This window comes from Felis catus, chromosome X, assembly GCF_018350175.1.
Source record: "Felis catus isolate Fca126 chromosome X, F.catus_Fca126_mat1.0, whole genome shotgun sequence".
NCBI lineage: Eukaryota > Metazoa > Chordata > Mammalia > Carnivora > Felidae > Felis > Felis catus.
Window position 1 is genome coordinate 51557912 of NC_058386.1, and position 17397 is coordinate 51575308.

The 17397-nt window shown below is 38.1% G+C and overlaps 1 protein-coding gene across 1 annotated transcript in view; it reads right to left on the bottom strand.

The window, feature by feature from the left end:
• Nucleotides 1-2965, bottom strand: part of MTMR8 (myotubularin related protein 8) — a 49457-nt gene extending 46492 nt beyond the window's left edge. Inside the window, 2 exon segments of the mRNA XM_023248961.2 lie at nucleotides 2865-2935; nucleotides 2938-2965. Coding sequence (XP_023104729.2) covers nucleotides 2865-2935; nucleotides 2938-2965 — 99 coding nt within the window.
• Between the last annotated feature and the right edge of the window lie 14432 nt (nucleotides 2966-17397).

Sequence of the window (17397 nt, forward strand, 5' to 3'; positions counted from 1 at the left end):
TATGGTCAATTAATCTATGAGAAAAGAGGCAAGAACATACAGTGGGGAAGACAGTCTCTTCAATAAATGGCATACTGGGAAAACTGGACAGCTAAATGCAAAATAATGAAACTGGACCACTTTGTTTTACATTGTACACAAAAGTAAAATCAAGATGGAGTAAATACCTAAATGTGAGACCTGAAGCCTCCTAGAAGAAAAAATACGCAATTTATTTGACATTGGCCATAGAAACATTTTTCTAGATATGTCTCCTCTGGCAAGGGAAACAAAAGCAAATATAAACTATTGGGACTACACTAAAATAAAAAGCTTTTGCACAATGAAGGAAACTATCAGCAAAACAATAACGCTACCCACAGAATGGATAAGATATTTGTAAATGATATATCCACCAAGGAGTAAATATCCAAAAGACATAAAGAACTTATACAACTCAACACCAAAAAACAATCTGATTAAAAAATGGGCAGAGGAAATGAATAGACATTTTTCCAAGGGAGGCATACAGATGGTCAACAGACACATGAAAAGATTCTCAACATTACCAATCATCAGGGAAATGCAAATGAAAACCACAATGAGTTATCACTTTATACCCATCAGAATGGCTAAAATAAAAGAAATAACAAGCGTTGGTGAGGATGTGGAGAAAAAAGAAACCTTATGCACTGTTGGTGGGAATGCAAATAGGTGCAACCACTGCAGAAGACAGTGTACAGGTTCCTCAAAAAGTTAAGAATAGAATTATGCATGATTCAGTAATTCTACTACTAGGTATTTACCCAAAGAAAATGAAAACACTAATTAAAAAAGATAGACATGCCCCTCTGTTTATTGCAGCATTATTTATAATAGCTATGATGTGGAAACTACCCAAGTCTCCATCCACAGATCAATGGATGAAGCATGTATGTATGTATATATGTATGTATGTATATATACATATATGTGTATATGTACATATACACACACATACACACACACATGCTGGAATATTTCTCAGACTAAAAAAATGAAATCTTAACATTTGCAACATGGATGAACCTGAAGTTATAATGCTAATTTAAATAAGTAAGAGAATAGACAAATTCCACATGATTTCACTGATATGTGAAATTTATGAAATAAAACAAACAAAAAAGAGACAAAACAGCCTCTGAAATACAGAGAAGAAACTGGTGGTTGCCAGAGGGGAGGTCAGTGGGGTATGAGTAAAATAGATAAAGGGGATTTACAGTACACTTATGTTGATGAGCACTGAGTGATGTGTAGAATTGCTGAATCATGACACTATACACATGAAACTAATATAACCCAGTGTATTATTTATACTTGTATAAAAAATTAAAAAAGCAAAATATAAAAAAATAAAAAGAGTAAAATCAAGCAGCAGGAAAAAAGCACTATTGGAAACAGCATGTGGTTGGCATCTTTTTTGGAAATATTCTTGCAAGTAAAGGCAGAAAATGTAGAGGTTATAAAGGTAAGCGAAATAAGTAGCAGAAAGACAAATACCATATGACTAAACTGAAATGTGGGATTTAAGAAACAAAACAAAGAAAAAAAGGTAGCCACTTTTGTAAAAGGCAGCCACAGGTAGAGTTTTGCTGCAGCAGTCAACAAAATAAATACAAATAGAAAATAAAAAATTAAAAAATAGAAATGTCAGTAGGGTTATCTCAGTGATAATATTATGGTCCACTTTTGTTTTTATTTATTAAAAAAGGATGTTAATAAATGTTATGTAAATATTTTCAAAGGAAGCATTGCTTACTGTTTAACTTTAGAATCAGAGTGTGATCTGGTTCTGTCTAGAATGAATCTGCTGTTGTTCTCTCAGGAATTAGGCAGGAATAAGTCAAATGGGTCTAGAGTAGGGTACCTGTTCTGGGGGTCTTGTAGAGAAGGCTGCTAATTGCTTAAAGAGGAGGCAGGAAAAAGTATCCTAGGAAAAATTTTCCCTACTTCACAGTTCTGCCTAGGGCTTGGCTTTGCATGGCTGCTTGTTTTTTGGGGGTTTTCCCCCTGTGATTTTAAGTCATGCTTTAGTTTTACCTCTTTTTCTTCTTTTTGAAAAATTCAACCAAATTAATTGAATGTTACCTCCCAAGAAGTCATTCAAAAGTTTGGGATCTGATGTAATCACAATGCATTTATTTTCACAATGAAAGGGTATTTGTTTACCTATAGGGAACAGAAAATCTATGCCTTATCTGGCCTAAAGCGAGTTCATGCCAAGTTGCTAACTAGCACACCCTTTCCATTCTCCTTCAAATACACCCTTAGGCACCACTAGATTCCAGAAGATGCTTAGCATTTTCCACATTTTTAAAGGAAATCTCTGTTGCCTGGATTAACCTGTATTAAAAACAGGGGTCTGACTTTCATTTTGCCAGTGTCATAAAGCAAAACCAATATACATAGAATGACCAGTCAGTGAACAGTTTGCAATCTACATGGGAAGGAAATGAGAATTTTTCATAAGGTTTTTCTTATTGGAAATATAACAATTTAATTATTTTTATCAGTACATTCAAGATGTCACACTTACTTATTCTCTCGATGGTAATAAATTCCAGTATGACATCCCTGTCGTTCCCTCTTGTTACTACTAATAAATTCCATCCATTCCAAAAGGGAACTAATCCACTTGTTTAATTAGCTGAGTGTGATATTTACCACTTTCTATAGGAATTAAGAAACAGAGATGTGCCTCAGTTCTTTGTAGATAAAGGATATCTAGAAGCCAGAATATGTAACAAGCAGCCAAGAAGCTTCTCACAAGTACCAATTCAACTCCAAGTGGGCTGGATCTACCTGGAAGAGGCAAGAGAATCTCTCTTTGAGACATTATTCCTTACCTTTTCTAGTTTGTGCATATCTGACTCCAGCATTTATCTCTGCTTCTTAATTTCCAGGAGGCTGTTAAGCACTGCAGCCCTTTATCACAGTGGTTATACATACCACACCAGAATCTTGAATAAACAAAAAGGAAAAAAATGGATTAGTTTAGCTGGAGGAATACATTATTGATTTTTTCCTTGTGTTAAGGAAATATTAGTTTGGTAGGTAGGCAGATTTCAAATCTAAGATAATTTTGATGACATTAAAAAGAGTGGTCATGCTCAAAAAGTTAAAAATAGAACTACCCTACCATCTAGTAATCACATTAGTGTTGATTTACCCCCAAAATACAAAACACTAATGAGAAGGGATACATGCACCCCTACATTTATTGTAACATTATTTACAATAGCCAAATTAGGTAAGCAGCCTAAGTATCCATCAGTACATAAATGGATAAAGACGTTGTACATGATACAATATTATTCAACCATAAAAAGAATGACATCTTGCCATTTGTGAAGACATGGATGGAGCTAGAGAGCATAAAGCTAAGCCAAATAAGACACTCAGAGAAAGACAAATACCATATGGGGAATTTAATAAACAAAACAAATGAGCAAAGGAAAAAAAGAGAGACAAACCAAGAAAGAGATTCTTATCCATAGAGAACAAACAGAATGTTACCAAAGGGGTGGCATGTGGGGAGGGGGGATGGGTAAAATAGGTGATAGGGACTAAGGAGTGCACTTGTGATTAGTACTGGATGATATATGGAATTGTTGAATCACTATATTGTATACCTGAAACTAGTATTTTACTGTAGGAATTTTTTTAAAAAATTAATAAAAGGCATCCAAACAGCAAGGAAGAAGTAAAATTTTCACTATTTGCAGGTGACATGATACTATATATAGAAGACCCAAATGACTCCAAAAACTGCTAGAACTGATCAATGAATTCAGTGAAGTTGCAGGATACAAAATCAATGTACGGAAAACTGTTGTATTTCTGAACACCAGTAATAAAGCAGCAAAAGAGAAATGAAGGAGTCAATCCCATTTACAACTGCACCAAACACAATGATACCCAGAATAAACTTGATGAAAGAGGTAAAAGATCTGTACTCTGAAAATTTTAAAACACTGAGGAAAGAATTTGAAGAGGAAATAAACAAATGGAAAAACATTCCATTCTCATGGATTTGAAGAACAAATATTGTTAAAATGTCTATACTGCACAAAGCAATCTATACATTTGATTCAATCCCATCAAACTACCAACAACAGTTTTCACAGAGCTAGAACAATCTTAAAATTTGTATGGAACCACAGAAGTTTCCAAATAGCCAAATCAATCTTGAAAAAGAAGAGCAAAGCTGGAGGCATGACAATTCCAGACCTCAAGATATATTACACAGCTGTAGGAATCAAAACAATATGGTGTTGGCACAAAAACACACACATAAATCAATGGAATAGAATAGCCCAGAAATGAATACAAAACTATATGGTCAATTAATCTTTGACAATAAGGAAAGAATATCCAATGAGAAAAAGACAGTCTCTTCAATAAATGGTGTTGGGAAAACTAGGCAGCAACATGCAAAAGAAGGAAACTGGACCACTTTATTATACTACACAGAAATAAATTCACAATGGATTAAAGACCTAAATGTGAGACCTGAAAACAAAACAATCCTAGAAAATAAAGGCATTAATTTCTTTGACATCAGCCATAGCAACTTCTTTCTAGATGTGTCTCCTGAGGCAAAGGAAACAAAAGCAAAAATAAACTACTGGGACTTCATCAAAACAAAAACAAAAACAAAAACTTCTGCATAGTGAAGGGCAGGCAACCTATAGTATGGGGGAAGATTTTTTCAAATGAAATATCAGATAAAGGGTTAGTATCCAAAGTCTGTAAAAAACTTATCAAACTCAATAACCCAAAAATGAATAATCTAATTTTAAAAAGGTAGAAGACATGAATAGACATTTTTCTAAAGAAGACATACAAAAGGCCAATAAACATATGAAAAGATTCTCAACACTGCTGATTATCAGGGAAATATAAATAAAAACTACAAAGAGATGTCATCTGACACTTGTCAGAATGGCTAAAATCAATAACACAAGAAACAACAGGTGTAGGCAAGAATGTGGAGAAAGGGGAACCCTTTTGCACTTTTGGTGGGAAACTGGTGCAGCCACTCTGGAAAACAGTATGGAGATTCCTCAAAAAGTTACAGATGCCTGGGTGGGTCAGTTGGTTAAGCGTCCAACTTTGGCTCAGGTCATGATCTCACTGCTTGGGACTTCAAGCCCTGTGTCGGGCTCTGTGCTGACAGCTCAGAGCCTGAAGTCTGCTTCAGATTCTGTCTCCCTCTCTCTCTGCCCTTCTCCTTCTCATACTCTATCTCTCTCTCTCTCAAAAAAAGAAAAAAAAACATTTTAAAAAGTTACAAATAGAACTACCCTATGATCCAGTACTTGAATTACTAGGTATTTACTCAAAAGATACAAAATACTAATTGAGAGGGGTATATGCACCCAGATGTTTACAGCAGCATTATCTACAATGGCCAAATTATGGAAGCAGCCCAAGTGTCCATTGACTGAAGAATGGATAAAGATGTGGTGAATATATATATATATATATATATATATAATGAAATTTTGCCATTTGCAACACATGGATGGAGCTAGAGAGTATGATGGTAAGTGAATAAGTCAGTCCGAGAAATACTAATACCATATGATTTCACTCATGTGGAACTTAAGAAACAATATAGATAAGCATAACAGAAGGGAAGGAAAAAAAAATAAAATAAGATAAAAACAGAGAGGGAGGCACACCACAAGAGATTCTTAACCATAGAGAACAAGCTGAGAGTTGCTGGAGGGGTGGTGTTGGGGGTATGGGTTAAATGGGTGAGGGGCATTAAGGACAGCACTTGTTGTGATGAGCAATGGGTGTGAAGTAGCGAATCACTAAATTCCACTCCAGAAACCAATTAACAAGAAAAAATTAATTTTTGATAATTATAGATTCACATGCAATTTTAACAAGTAATAGGGAATGAGTGAAACCGGCAAGATGGCAGATAGGAAGTCTCTGGGCCTTGTTCCATGGACACACTAAGTAAACAATATATGGACCAAAGTAGCTTTGTGATAACTCTAGTAACCAGTTAAGAATATGCAGCAACCAAATGAATGCCTAAGAAAAAGTTGTGCCCACAACGGTAGAAAAATTCATAGTCCTTTTGTTCATCTTGCCCCACCCCCTTCCCAGTGCAGCATGGTGCAATTGGGAAGGAAGCACCCAATTCCCAGTTCTTCCCTCTGGAATATAAGGAAGAGTGGAAGTTGCTTCCAGTGATCTGTCTTGTTTTTGGTAGCCTGAGGAATTAATTTCTATCTCGCCTGACTTGGAGCACTGACTAGAATGGTGACATACTTTGCAGATTGAATGCTACTCAAAGCATGTGAGAGAGTGGCAGGTGAGAGCTAGAGGGGTTCTGCAGGCCCACAGGTTCCTGGGGGCAAGAGATTATGGGCCGAGGAATATAAGCATTTTTCTAAGGCTTCTGAGAAGCAGGAGTAAGACTCTTAGGGAAATTAATACCCTTAAAAACAGCTGAGTATATGAGGATTGGGAATAAAAGCACATGCACAAGCCCAGGGAAGATGCATCTCCACAAAAGGTTGGAGTGGACCCTGAGCTTTGAAACTGGACTGATTAAAGTGTCTGTATGGATCCAGTCCTCAAAGACTGGGAGATATAGCTGTTTTTAAATGTCCTAATGTTAAGAAAAGATTATGAGGCATAAACAGCAACAGTGAAAGATAATCCATTCAAAGTAACAAAACAAATATCAGGAGACTGACCTTAAAGAAACACAGGCCTCTGCCTCACTTGCAAAAAATTAAAACAATTGCTTTAAGTATGGTCAACAAGCTCAAAGAGAGCTTGTACAGACAAACAAAATTAGGAACTTGATTTAGGAACAAAATGAGAATATCATCAAAAAGTGGGGAAAAAAACAGGAATTCTAGAGTTAAAAAAGCACAAAAATTGAAAAATTTACTAGAGTTCAGAATTTAATCAGCAAGAAAAAAATCAGCAAACTTGAAGACAGATCATTCAAAGTTACTGAATCTAAGGAAAAAAAAGGAATAAGGAAAAATGAACAGGTCCTAAATGATATATGGGACACCCTGAAATGTACCAATATAGGCATTATGGGAGCCCTGGATGGAAAAGAGAAACAAAAAAGGGTAAATGAGTTATCTGACAAAATAATGACCAAACACTCCCAAATTTGAGGAGCGAAATAAATATACAATATAAAGAGCTCAATGATTACCAAGACAAATCAAAAGAAATCCATACTTAGACAAATTAAAATCAAACAATGGTTGTTAAGGACAGAAAGACAATCTTGACAGTAGCTAGAGAAAAGCAACTTGTTATGTATGAGACCCACTAAAAGATTATCAGTGGATTTATCGTTAGTACCTTGTAGGGCAGAAGACAGTGGACTGATATATTTAAAGTTCTAAAAGAAAAATACCAGGGGAGATGAGTTAAGATGGGAGAGAAGTAGGGGGACCTGAATTTCCCTCATCCCTCAAACACAGCTGGACTGAGGTCAGAATACTTGAATACCCAGAAATACAGGCTGCAGAGTAACAGAAAACTCTCCACAGGTGGAAAGAGACAGCTTGGCAGGAAAGAGGTCTGTGTTTGCGAATTGGGAATGATAAAAAGGGCAGCATAGTCAAGGAGTGGGGGGGAGCCCCTTCTGTGGAAAGACAAAAGGAAGAGAAAGAGAGGCTATGGAAGTGTGGTATTGTATTTGCAGAAGAGAAAACCCTCTCTAGACTACAGACTGGGGAAAGAAAAATACGGAGAGAGCTAGTTTCTACTTTGCAAATAGCATTAAGAGCTAAAGATTGGAGTTTTCATGTGTGCATGACTTTCTCTGGACCAGAGCCATATATGCATGCCTGGAGAGTAGGGCGCTAGCCCAGGACATGGTAGTGATGTTAGGGGTACACTGGGAGAGAATAGTTCCCTCACTTGAGTACTGTGGGAAGAGAGTATATTGCCCCCACCCCGACCAAGGACAGAAGGCCCTGCAGGCACCAGAGGACCTTTGTTGGTTGGGTGCAGTGGCACTACTCCAGAACCAGGTCCACATAGAGAAAGATCCTTTAAGACATCAGGTTTTGAATGCCAGCTGAGAGCCTAGGAGGCACAGAAGACTGTGGAGCAGGACAAGCCAGCCGCCTGCCTCCCCGAGGGCATGGTTTGAAACAACTGATCCGGAGAGGAGAGAATGGGGTGTCTCCATTTTTCTCCCCATCATCAATATGGTGGAGCTTCAGGGAACAGAACAACAGCCACCAGTGGAGATGGGACCTGCTTACACCAAACCCCATCTGTGCTTGGTAACTATTATCCACCAGACTGGGACTGACACTGACTGAACCAGACAGCCTCTCTTCCTGACCAGCACAATCACCACTCCCAGGCACCAACTGACATCTGTCCTGTGGTTTTGTATGTTAGTCTGTTTGTTTTTTATTCCTCTTTTCTTCTGTTTCCTTTGGAATCAGGCTCATAGATGCTGATTTGATTTATGGCCAATTCCTATTATATATAAATTTGTCTTCCCCCCCCCTTTCTTTCTCTGTTCTGTTTATTTGTTTAATCAGGAATTTTTACTATATTCTTTTTACACCTTTTCTGTACCTTCTTCTTTATTTTCCTCTCTCTCTGTCTCTCTCTATATATATATCTGGATTAAGCCTTATAGTTTCTTTGATTCTTTGCCTGATGTTTTTTGTCTCTTTCATTTCTCTCTTTGTATGGAACAAGGCTTCACCCCGCCTACCCCCAAACTTTTCCAGGATTACAACGTCAATGAACGAATCAAATCACACCTGGTGGAAGGTCAAAAAAATCCAGCACTATGAGCAGAAGGATAGAACAGCCAAAGATGCAACAACAGAGTACATGCAACACACTCCAAAAACACTTCCTGAAGTGCCAGTCCCTGTACAGTGTATGACCTTTTTTTTAATATAGTAGTACTTGCAGGTGCAAGACATATAACAAGATATTTAAACATGTAAAAGAAACCTAGCCAAAATGATGATGTGAAAGAATTCTCCTCAAAATAAATTCCAGGAAGAAATGACAGCCAGAGAATTGCTCAAAACAGATACAAACAATATATATGAACAAGAATTTAGAATAATAATCATAAGACTAATAGCTGGGCTTGTAAAAGCATAGAAGACAGCAGAGAATCTACTGCTGTGGAGATGAAAGATCTAAGAAGTAGTCACGATGATTCAAAAAATGTTGTAAATGAGATGCAAAATAAACTACGTGCAGTGACAGTGAGGATGGAAGAAGCAAAGGAGAGAATAGGTGAAGTAGAAGATACAATTATGGAAAATGATGAAGCTGAAGAAAAAAGATAAAAGAAATTACTAGACCATGAGGGGAGAATTAGAAACTTAAGTGAATCAATGAAACAAATTAATATCTGTATCATAGGAGTTCCAGAAGAAAAAGAGAGTAAGAAAGGGGCAGAACATTTATTTGAAGAAATTATAGTTGTGAACATCCCTAATCTAGGGAAGGAAATAAATATCCAAGTTCAAGAGGCACAGGTCAAGGTCAACACTATGACGTATCATAGTGAAACTGGCAAAATACATAGAAAAAAAAGAGAATTCTGAAAGAAGCTAGGGACAAATGGACCTTAAACTACAAGGGTAGACACATAAGAGTAAAGCAGACCTGTCCTCTGAAACGTGGCAGGCCAGAAGGTAGTGACAGGAAATATTCAATGTGACGAATAGAAAAAATATGCAGCCAACAATCATTTATACAGCAAGGCTGTCATTCAGAATATAAGGAGAGATAAAAGCTTTCCCAGACAAAAAAAAAAAAAAAAAAAAAAAAAAAACAAACTAAAGGAGTTCATGATCACGAAACCAGCCCTACAGGAGATCCTAAGGGAGACTCTGTGAATAGAAAGCAACAAAGACTACAAAGGACCAGAGACATCACTACAAGCATGAAACCCAGAAATAACACAATGGCACTAAATCCATATCTTTCAGTAATCACTCTGAATGTAAATGGACTAAATGCTCCAATCAAAAGACACAGGGTATCAAAATGGATTTAAAAAAAAGAAACAATACCCATATATATGCTGGCAATAAGAGACTCATTTTAGACCTTAGAATACCTGAAGATTGAATGTGAGTGGATGGAGAATGATCTATCATATAACTGAATATTAAAAGAAGGCTCAAGTAGCCATACATATATCAAACTAAATTTTATTTATTTTTATTAAAAAAAAATTTTTTTTTTATTTTTAAATTTTTTTTTTCAACGTTTATTTATTTTTGGGACAGAGAGAGACAGAGCATGAACGGGGGAGGGGCAGAGACAGAGGGAGACACAGAATCGGAAACAGGCTCCAGGCTCCGAGCCATCAGCCCAGAGCCCGACGTGGGGCTCGAACTCACGGACCGCGAGATCGTGACCTGGCTGAAGTCGGACGCTTAACCGACTGCGCCACCCAGGCGCCCCTAAAAAAATTTTTTAACGTTTATTTATTTTTGAGACAGAGAGAGAGCATGAATGGGGGAGGGGCAGAGAGAGAGGGAGACACAGAATCAGAAGCAGGCTCCAGGCTCTGAGCCATCAGCCCAGAGCCCAATGTGGGGCTCGAACTCACAGACCACGAGATCGTGACCTGAGCTGAAGTAGGACGCTCAACCGACTGAGCCACCCAGGCGCCCCTGGACAAACTAAATTTTAAAATAAAGATTGTAACAAGAGATGAAGAAAGGCATTATATCATAATTAAGCAGTCTAACCATCAAGAAGGGCTAACAGGTGTAAATGTTCATGCCCACAATGTGAAAGCACCCAAATTTATAAACCAATTAATCACATACATAAATAGATGTATAGATAATAATACCATGATTTTAGGCGACTTTAATACTCCACTTCCAGCAACAGGAAGATCCTCTAGGCAGAAAATCAATAAGGAAACAACTGCTCTGAATGACACACTGGATCACATGGGCTTAACAGATATATTCAGAACTTTTCATCCAAAAGCAGCAGAATAAACATTCTTATCAAGTGCATATGGAATATTCTCCAAAATAGATCACATACTGGGTCACGAAACCTCTCAGTAAATATAAAAGGATTGAGATCATACCACGCATATTTTCAGATTACAATGCTATGAAACTTGAAATCAACCACAAGAAAAAAATTTGGAAAGTCCCCAAATTCATGGAAGTTAAAGAACATCCTACTAAAGAATGAATGGGTCAACAAGGAAATTAAAAAAATGGGGAAGCAAATGAAAATGAAAACATGACAGTGTAAACCCTTTGGGATGCAGCAAAAGCAGTCCTAAGAGGAAGGTATATTGCAATCCAGGCCTATCTCAAGAAGCAAGAAAGGTTCCAAATACCTAACCTCACATCTAAAAGGACTAGAAAAACAGCAGCACAGAAGGTCCAAAGCCAGCAGAAGAAATGAAATAATAAAGATTATAGCAGAAATAAACAATATAGAATTGAAAAAAAAAACAGAACAGAGCAATGAATCTAAGGGTTGGCTTTTTGAAAGAATAAACAAAATTTATAAACCCATAGCCAGACTTCTCAAAAAGAAAAGGGAGAGGACCCATTTTTTTTTTAAGATGGCAGAGCAGTATAGAAGTTCTCAGCTTATCTCGTCCCTGAAATGCAGTTAGATCAGCACCAAACCATTTTGCACACCTAGGAAATTGATCTCAGGATTAACATAACAATCTGCATAATGTGAACCACAGAACATGGTAGGTACATGGTGCAGAGAGGTGAATTTGGAGAGAGAAAAGTCACAGAGGCTAGGAAGCTGTTTTTGCCAAGAGGGAGGGTGTAGCACACAAGGATCATGCAAGAATAGCACTGCCCCCAAAAGTAGCTGTGGAGAAAGAGAAAGAGTGAAAAATCTTACAAGGGTCTGAGCAAGAAAACTGTTCCCCAGAACCATTGATTAGGAGAAATGAGAGGGTTTCAATACCATTAGGATTCTCAGAGTTGGAAATTCTGGAGCACAATACCAGGCAGTGGTCCGGTGAGGAATCAGGGGGAATCCCCAGGAACAGGCAGCAGGGTTCAAGGGGTCTGTGAACCACATGGGAAGAAGCACTTCCCATGCATGGAGTGCATTTTGTAGAGGACATACGGCCTCCCCACAGGAAAAGGTCCCAGACCTGGGAGAGCAGCATTTGCTGCTATTGGGACAAAGACGCCAGACTGTGGTGAAACCTGGTATCAGCTGTGTGTTGTTATTTGCCATAATCTCTGAACCTCTGCTGCTGTTATTGCACAGACATTTTCTGGGGCAAGCCCACACCCAGCCACTGCTCAGAGACACTCTCCCAGAGGGTGGGAACAGGTCCAAGCTTCAGGGTCCTCTGACCTGAGGGGTTTGGAAACACAGCCCTATCTGAGATAAAACTCTAGAGGGAGGTACTGTCTAGCAGGCTGACATCTTGGGAACAGACAGGGTAGAAGCAAGGAATGAAGAGAAGTCTGAGAAAAAAGAGAGGTGCATGACTGTATATCAGTGAGAGTGCTAAGTTCTTGTGCCAGAGACTAAGGAGCTGGGTGAAGCCATTTCACCTCTCTCGTGAATACACATACACACACACTTGCATGCACGCCACACTGATCCAAGGCAGTAAGCTAAGAAAGGTGACCTAGTGGAGAACAGAGCTGTTACACCAAGTCCTGCCCAACTGCACCCTCCAAACACATCCCCTAGAAGTTCAGCACAAGTCTTTCCACCTGCTTAATGTACAGACTATAGAGTGCTTCATAGTTTCAGTTCTATGGGAAAGTGGATGTAACTTCATTCAGGTTTCATTCTGTCTGCTGATTAATCCATTTATATTTTTCTTAAATTTTTACTTCTGTATTTGTTTAAATTATTGTTTTTTTTTCCTTTCTTTCCTTTTATTGGATACAGAAAGAAAAACATTTTTTAAGAAAATAAAAAAAAATTTCAAGTATGTTTTTCTTTTCTTTGTAAGTTTTTTCTTCTATTTCACTTTCTTCATTGTATTTTATTCTATTTTATTATATCCAGTATTTTAATTTTTAAATTTTTTCTTCCTTTTATTTCTTTTTATTTTTCCTTTTTTCCTCTATTGCATCAAGTTTTTTCAGAAACCAGACCAAAACACACCTAGGATCTAGATACCTTTATTTTCTCTTTTGCATTGTTTTTAATTTTTTAATTTTCACATTTTACTCTATTAATTATTTTCTTCCTCCAAAATGACAAAACAAAGGAATTAACCACAAAAGAAAGCACAGGAAGAAATGACAGCCAGGGGCTTAATGAACACAGATATAAGCAAGATGTCTGAACTAGAATTTTACCACAAGAATAAGAATAACAGTTGGGGTTGAAAAAAGCATAGAATCCCTTTTGGCAGAAATAAAAAAGTAAAATCTAGTTAGGACAAAATTAAAATTGCTATTATCAAGAAGCAATGTTGAATGGTTGCCATAGCAGTAAGGATGGAAGAAGCAGACCAGCGAATCAGGGATACAGAAGACAAAATTATGGCAAATAATGAAGCAGAAAAAAGAGGGAAACTAAGACAAAAGAGCACAATACAAGAATTAGATAACTCAGTAACTTATTAAAAAGGAATAATCTATGATCCGAATCACAGTAGCACAAGAAGATGAAGAAAGAGAAAAAATGGAAAGAAGGTTTATATGAGCAAATTATAGTGGAAAACTTTCCCAATCTGGGAAAGACACAGACATCACAATCCAAAAAGCACAGAGAATTCCCATTATAATCAACAAAAACCAACCATCACCAAGGCATATCATGGTCAAATTCAAAACATACACAGACAAGGAAAGAATTATGAAAGTAACAAGGGAAAAAAGTCCTTAATCTATAGGGGAAGACAGATCAGGTTCACAGCAGAACTATCCATAGAAAATTGTCAGGTCACAAAGGAGTGGCAGGATATATTCAATGTGCTAAATGGGGAAAATATGCAGCCCAAACCTCTTTATCCAGCAAGGTTATCATACAAAATAGAAGGAAAGATAAAGAGTTTCCTAGACAAACAAAAACTAAAGGATTTGAGACCAGTAAACCAGCCATACAAGAAATTTTAAGGGGGACTTTCTGAGGGGAGACAAGACAAAACAAACCAAAAAAGACCAAAAGAAACAAAGACTAGAAAGGACCAGAGAACATCAACAGAAACTCCAACACTGCAGGAAACAAAATGGCACTAAATTCATATATTTCAGTACTCACTCTAAAAATGTCAATGGACTAAATGCTTCGATGAAAAGACACAGGGTATCAGAATGGACAAGAAAAGCAAGACCCATGTATATGCTTCTTACAAGAGACCCATTTTAAACCTAAAGACACCTTCAGATAGAAAGAAAGGGGATGTGGAATAATCTATCATGATTATGGTCACCAAAGGAAACCCAGAGTAGCCACACCTTTAAGAGATAAATCAGATTTTAAAATAATGACTGTACCAAGAAATGAAGAAGGGTATTATAATCATAATTAAGGGGTCTATCCACCTAGAAAATCTAAAAATTATAAACATTTATTTGCCAAATGTGGAACCCCCAAATATATAATCAATTAATCACACACATAAAGAAACTCATTGATAATAATACCATAATAGTAGGGACATCAACACCCACTTACAGCAAGGGACATATAACCTAAGCAGAAAATATACAAGGAAACAATTAGTTTGAATGACACACAGGACCAGATGGACTTAACAGATATATTCAGAAGATTTCATCCTAAAGTAGCAGAACACACATTCTTCTCCAGTGCACATGGGACATTCTCCAGAATATATAACATACTGGGTCACAATTCAGCCCTCAACAAGTACAAAAAGTTTGAGATCATACCATGCATATTTTTAGACCACAACTGTATGAAACTTGGAATCAACCACAAGAAAAAATTTGGAAAGATGACTAACACGTGGAGACTAAAGGACATCCTCCTAAAAAATGAATGTGCTAACCAAGAAGTTAAAGAGGAAATTAATAAGTACATGGTAGCCAATGAAAATGAAAACACAACAGCGCAAAACCTCTGGGATGCAGCAAAGGCAGTCATAAGAGGGAAGTATATAACAATACAGGCCTTCCTAAAGAAGGAAGGTCTCAGATACACAACCTAACCTTAAACCTTAAAGAGCTGGAAAAGAACATCAAATAAAAACCAAAACCAGCAGAAGATGCAAAATAATAAATATTAGAGCAGAAATTACTGGTAAAGAAAAAAAAAAGAGTAGAACAGATGAAACCAGGAACTGGTTCTTTGAAAGAATTCACAAAATTGATAATCCCCAAGACAGATTGATTAAAAAAACAAAACAAAACAAACCAGAAAGAACACAAATAAATAAAAATCATGAATGAAAGAGAAGATCACAACTAACACTGCAGAAATAGAAACAATAATAAGAATATTATGAGCAATTATATGCCAAAAAATTGGGCAATCTGGAAGAAATGAACAAATTCATAGAAAGATATAAATTACCAAAACTGCAAAGGAAACAATAGAAAATTTGAATGGAACCATAACCAGTAAAAATTGAATCAGTAATGAAAAGTCTTCCAACAAACAAGAATCCAGGGCTGGATGGATTTCCATGGGAATTCTACCAAAAATTTTAAAGAGTTAACACCTATTCTTTTGTAGCCGCTATAAAAAATAGAAATGGAAGGAAAACTTCTCCACTCATTCTTCAAGGCCAGCATTACCTTGATTCCAAAACCAGACAAAGTCCACACTAAAAAGGAGAACTACAGGCCAATTTCCCTGATGAACATGGATGGAAAAATTCTCAACAAGATACAGGCCAAACAGATCCAACAATACATTAAAAGGATTATTCAGGTTTCAGGACAAACATGGCAGAGAAGTAGGGGGATCCATACCTCCCATGTCTCTCAAACAAAGAAGGGCTGAAGCCAAAGGACTTTGAACCCTGAGAGTCTGGGAGGAAACGAGACTGCGTCTAAAAAGGAGACACTGGGACAACCTAGATGGGCTATAAGTGGGTGATTAAGAACTGGGGGAGATAAAACAGGCCCCATATGCAGGGAGGGGAGGGATCCCCTTTTGCAGAGAGACAAAAGGAAGAGAAAGAGTGGCTGAGGAAGCTTAGAACTGTATCTGGACAAGAGATAAACCTCAGACTGGGACTGAGAGCGATCCCATCTCTAACTGTGGGGCTTTCCTTGCACTGGGACCGGCTACCCTGTTTGCTCACCTGGGGAGGAGGAGAGTCAACATCAGGTTTGGTAGGTCAGGAGCAGTCTGCAGTAAGAGAAAACGGCCCCCTCCCTGGAGTGCTGTGAGATAGGACAAAGCCTGCCTGTGTCTGCCACCCCAGGGCTCAGTGGCTAGTTCAAGGGCATAGTCTGCAGTAGGAGAAAGCGACCCCCCCTCCCTGGAGTGCTGCGGGATAGGACAAAGCCTGCCTACATCTGCCAACCCTGGGCTCAGTGGCTAGGTCAGGGGCACAGTCCACAGCAGGAGAAGGTGGTCCTCCCTGAAGTGCTGTGGCACAAAGCCAACTGGGACCACATATTGAGCCACACACAGAGGCTCTTCCCCAGTGTCAGAGCTCATGGAGTGGGACTTTGAATCCTAGCCAAGCACCAGGACAGGGGAGTCGGTGGAGCAAGAAAGACTGCCCTGTCTGTGTGCATACTACAGTGAGGATGACTCAAACGGAGTCCACCGGTCCGTGGAGAAGAGACTGGGGGATCACCACCCCCCCCACCATCAAGGTGGGGCCTCAGGCATCATTCTGAGGGCCCCACAGTGGAGGCAAGACCAGCCTACACCAAACCACATCCCTCCACACCAGGTAACTATGCATCTACTGGAGCGGGATGGACACTATGGAATCAAATGGCTCCATCCTCCAGACCAGTGCTGCTGCATAACCTGGATTAACTCCAGGACATTTCTCATTGTTTAGATAAATTTTCCTCCCTTTCCTCCTTACTTATGTCTTCCCTCCTCAAGGCTGGTTACTCGGGTTGTTGGTTTGTTTAACCAGATATATTTAATACATTCCCTTGATATGTGTTCTACACCTCCTTCTGTAGTTTTCTTTCTCTCTCTCTGGAATAATGAAGCCATGTAGTTTCTCTGTCTGGGTAACTTTATCTTTGTTTCTTTGCCCCTGCTTCCTTCTTTATTTTCCTTTCTCTATAGATTAAGCCATTTTAGTCTCTCTGCTTGGTCAATGTTTATTTTCTCCTTGTCCCCACCCCTGTCATTTCTCTCTTTGTATGTGCTCTTCCATCAGCACCACATATACCCTGTTCTTACAGCTGCTGTTTCTTGATTTTCGCTTTTGGATTTTTTCTTTGTTTCTCTGTTTGTTTT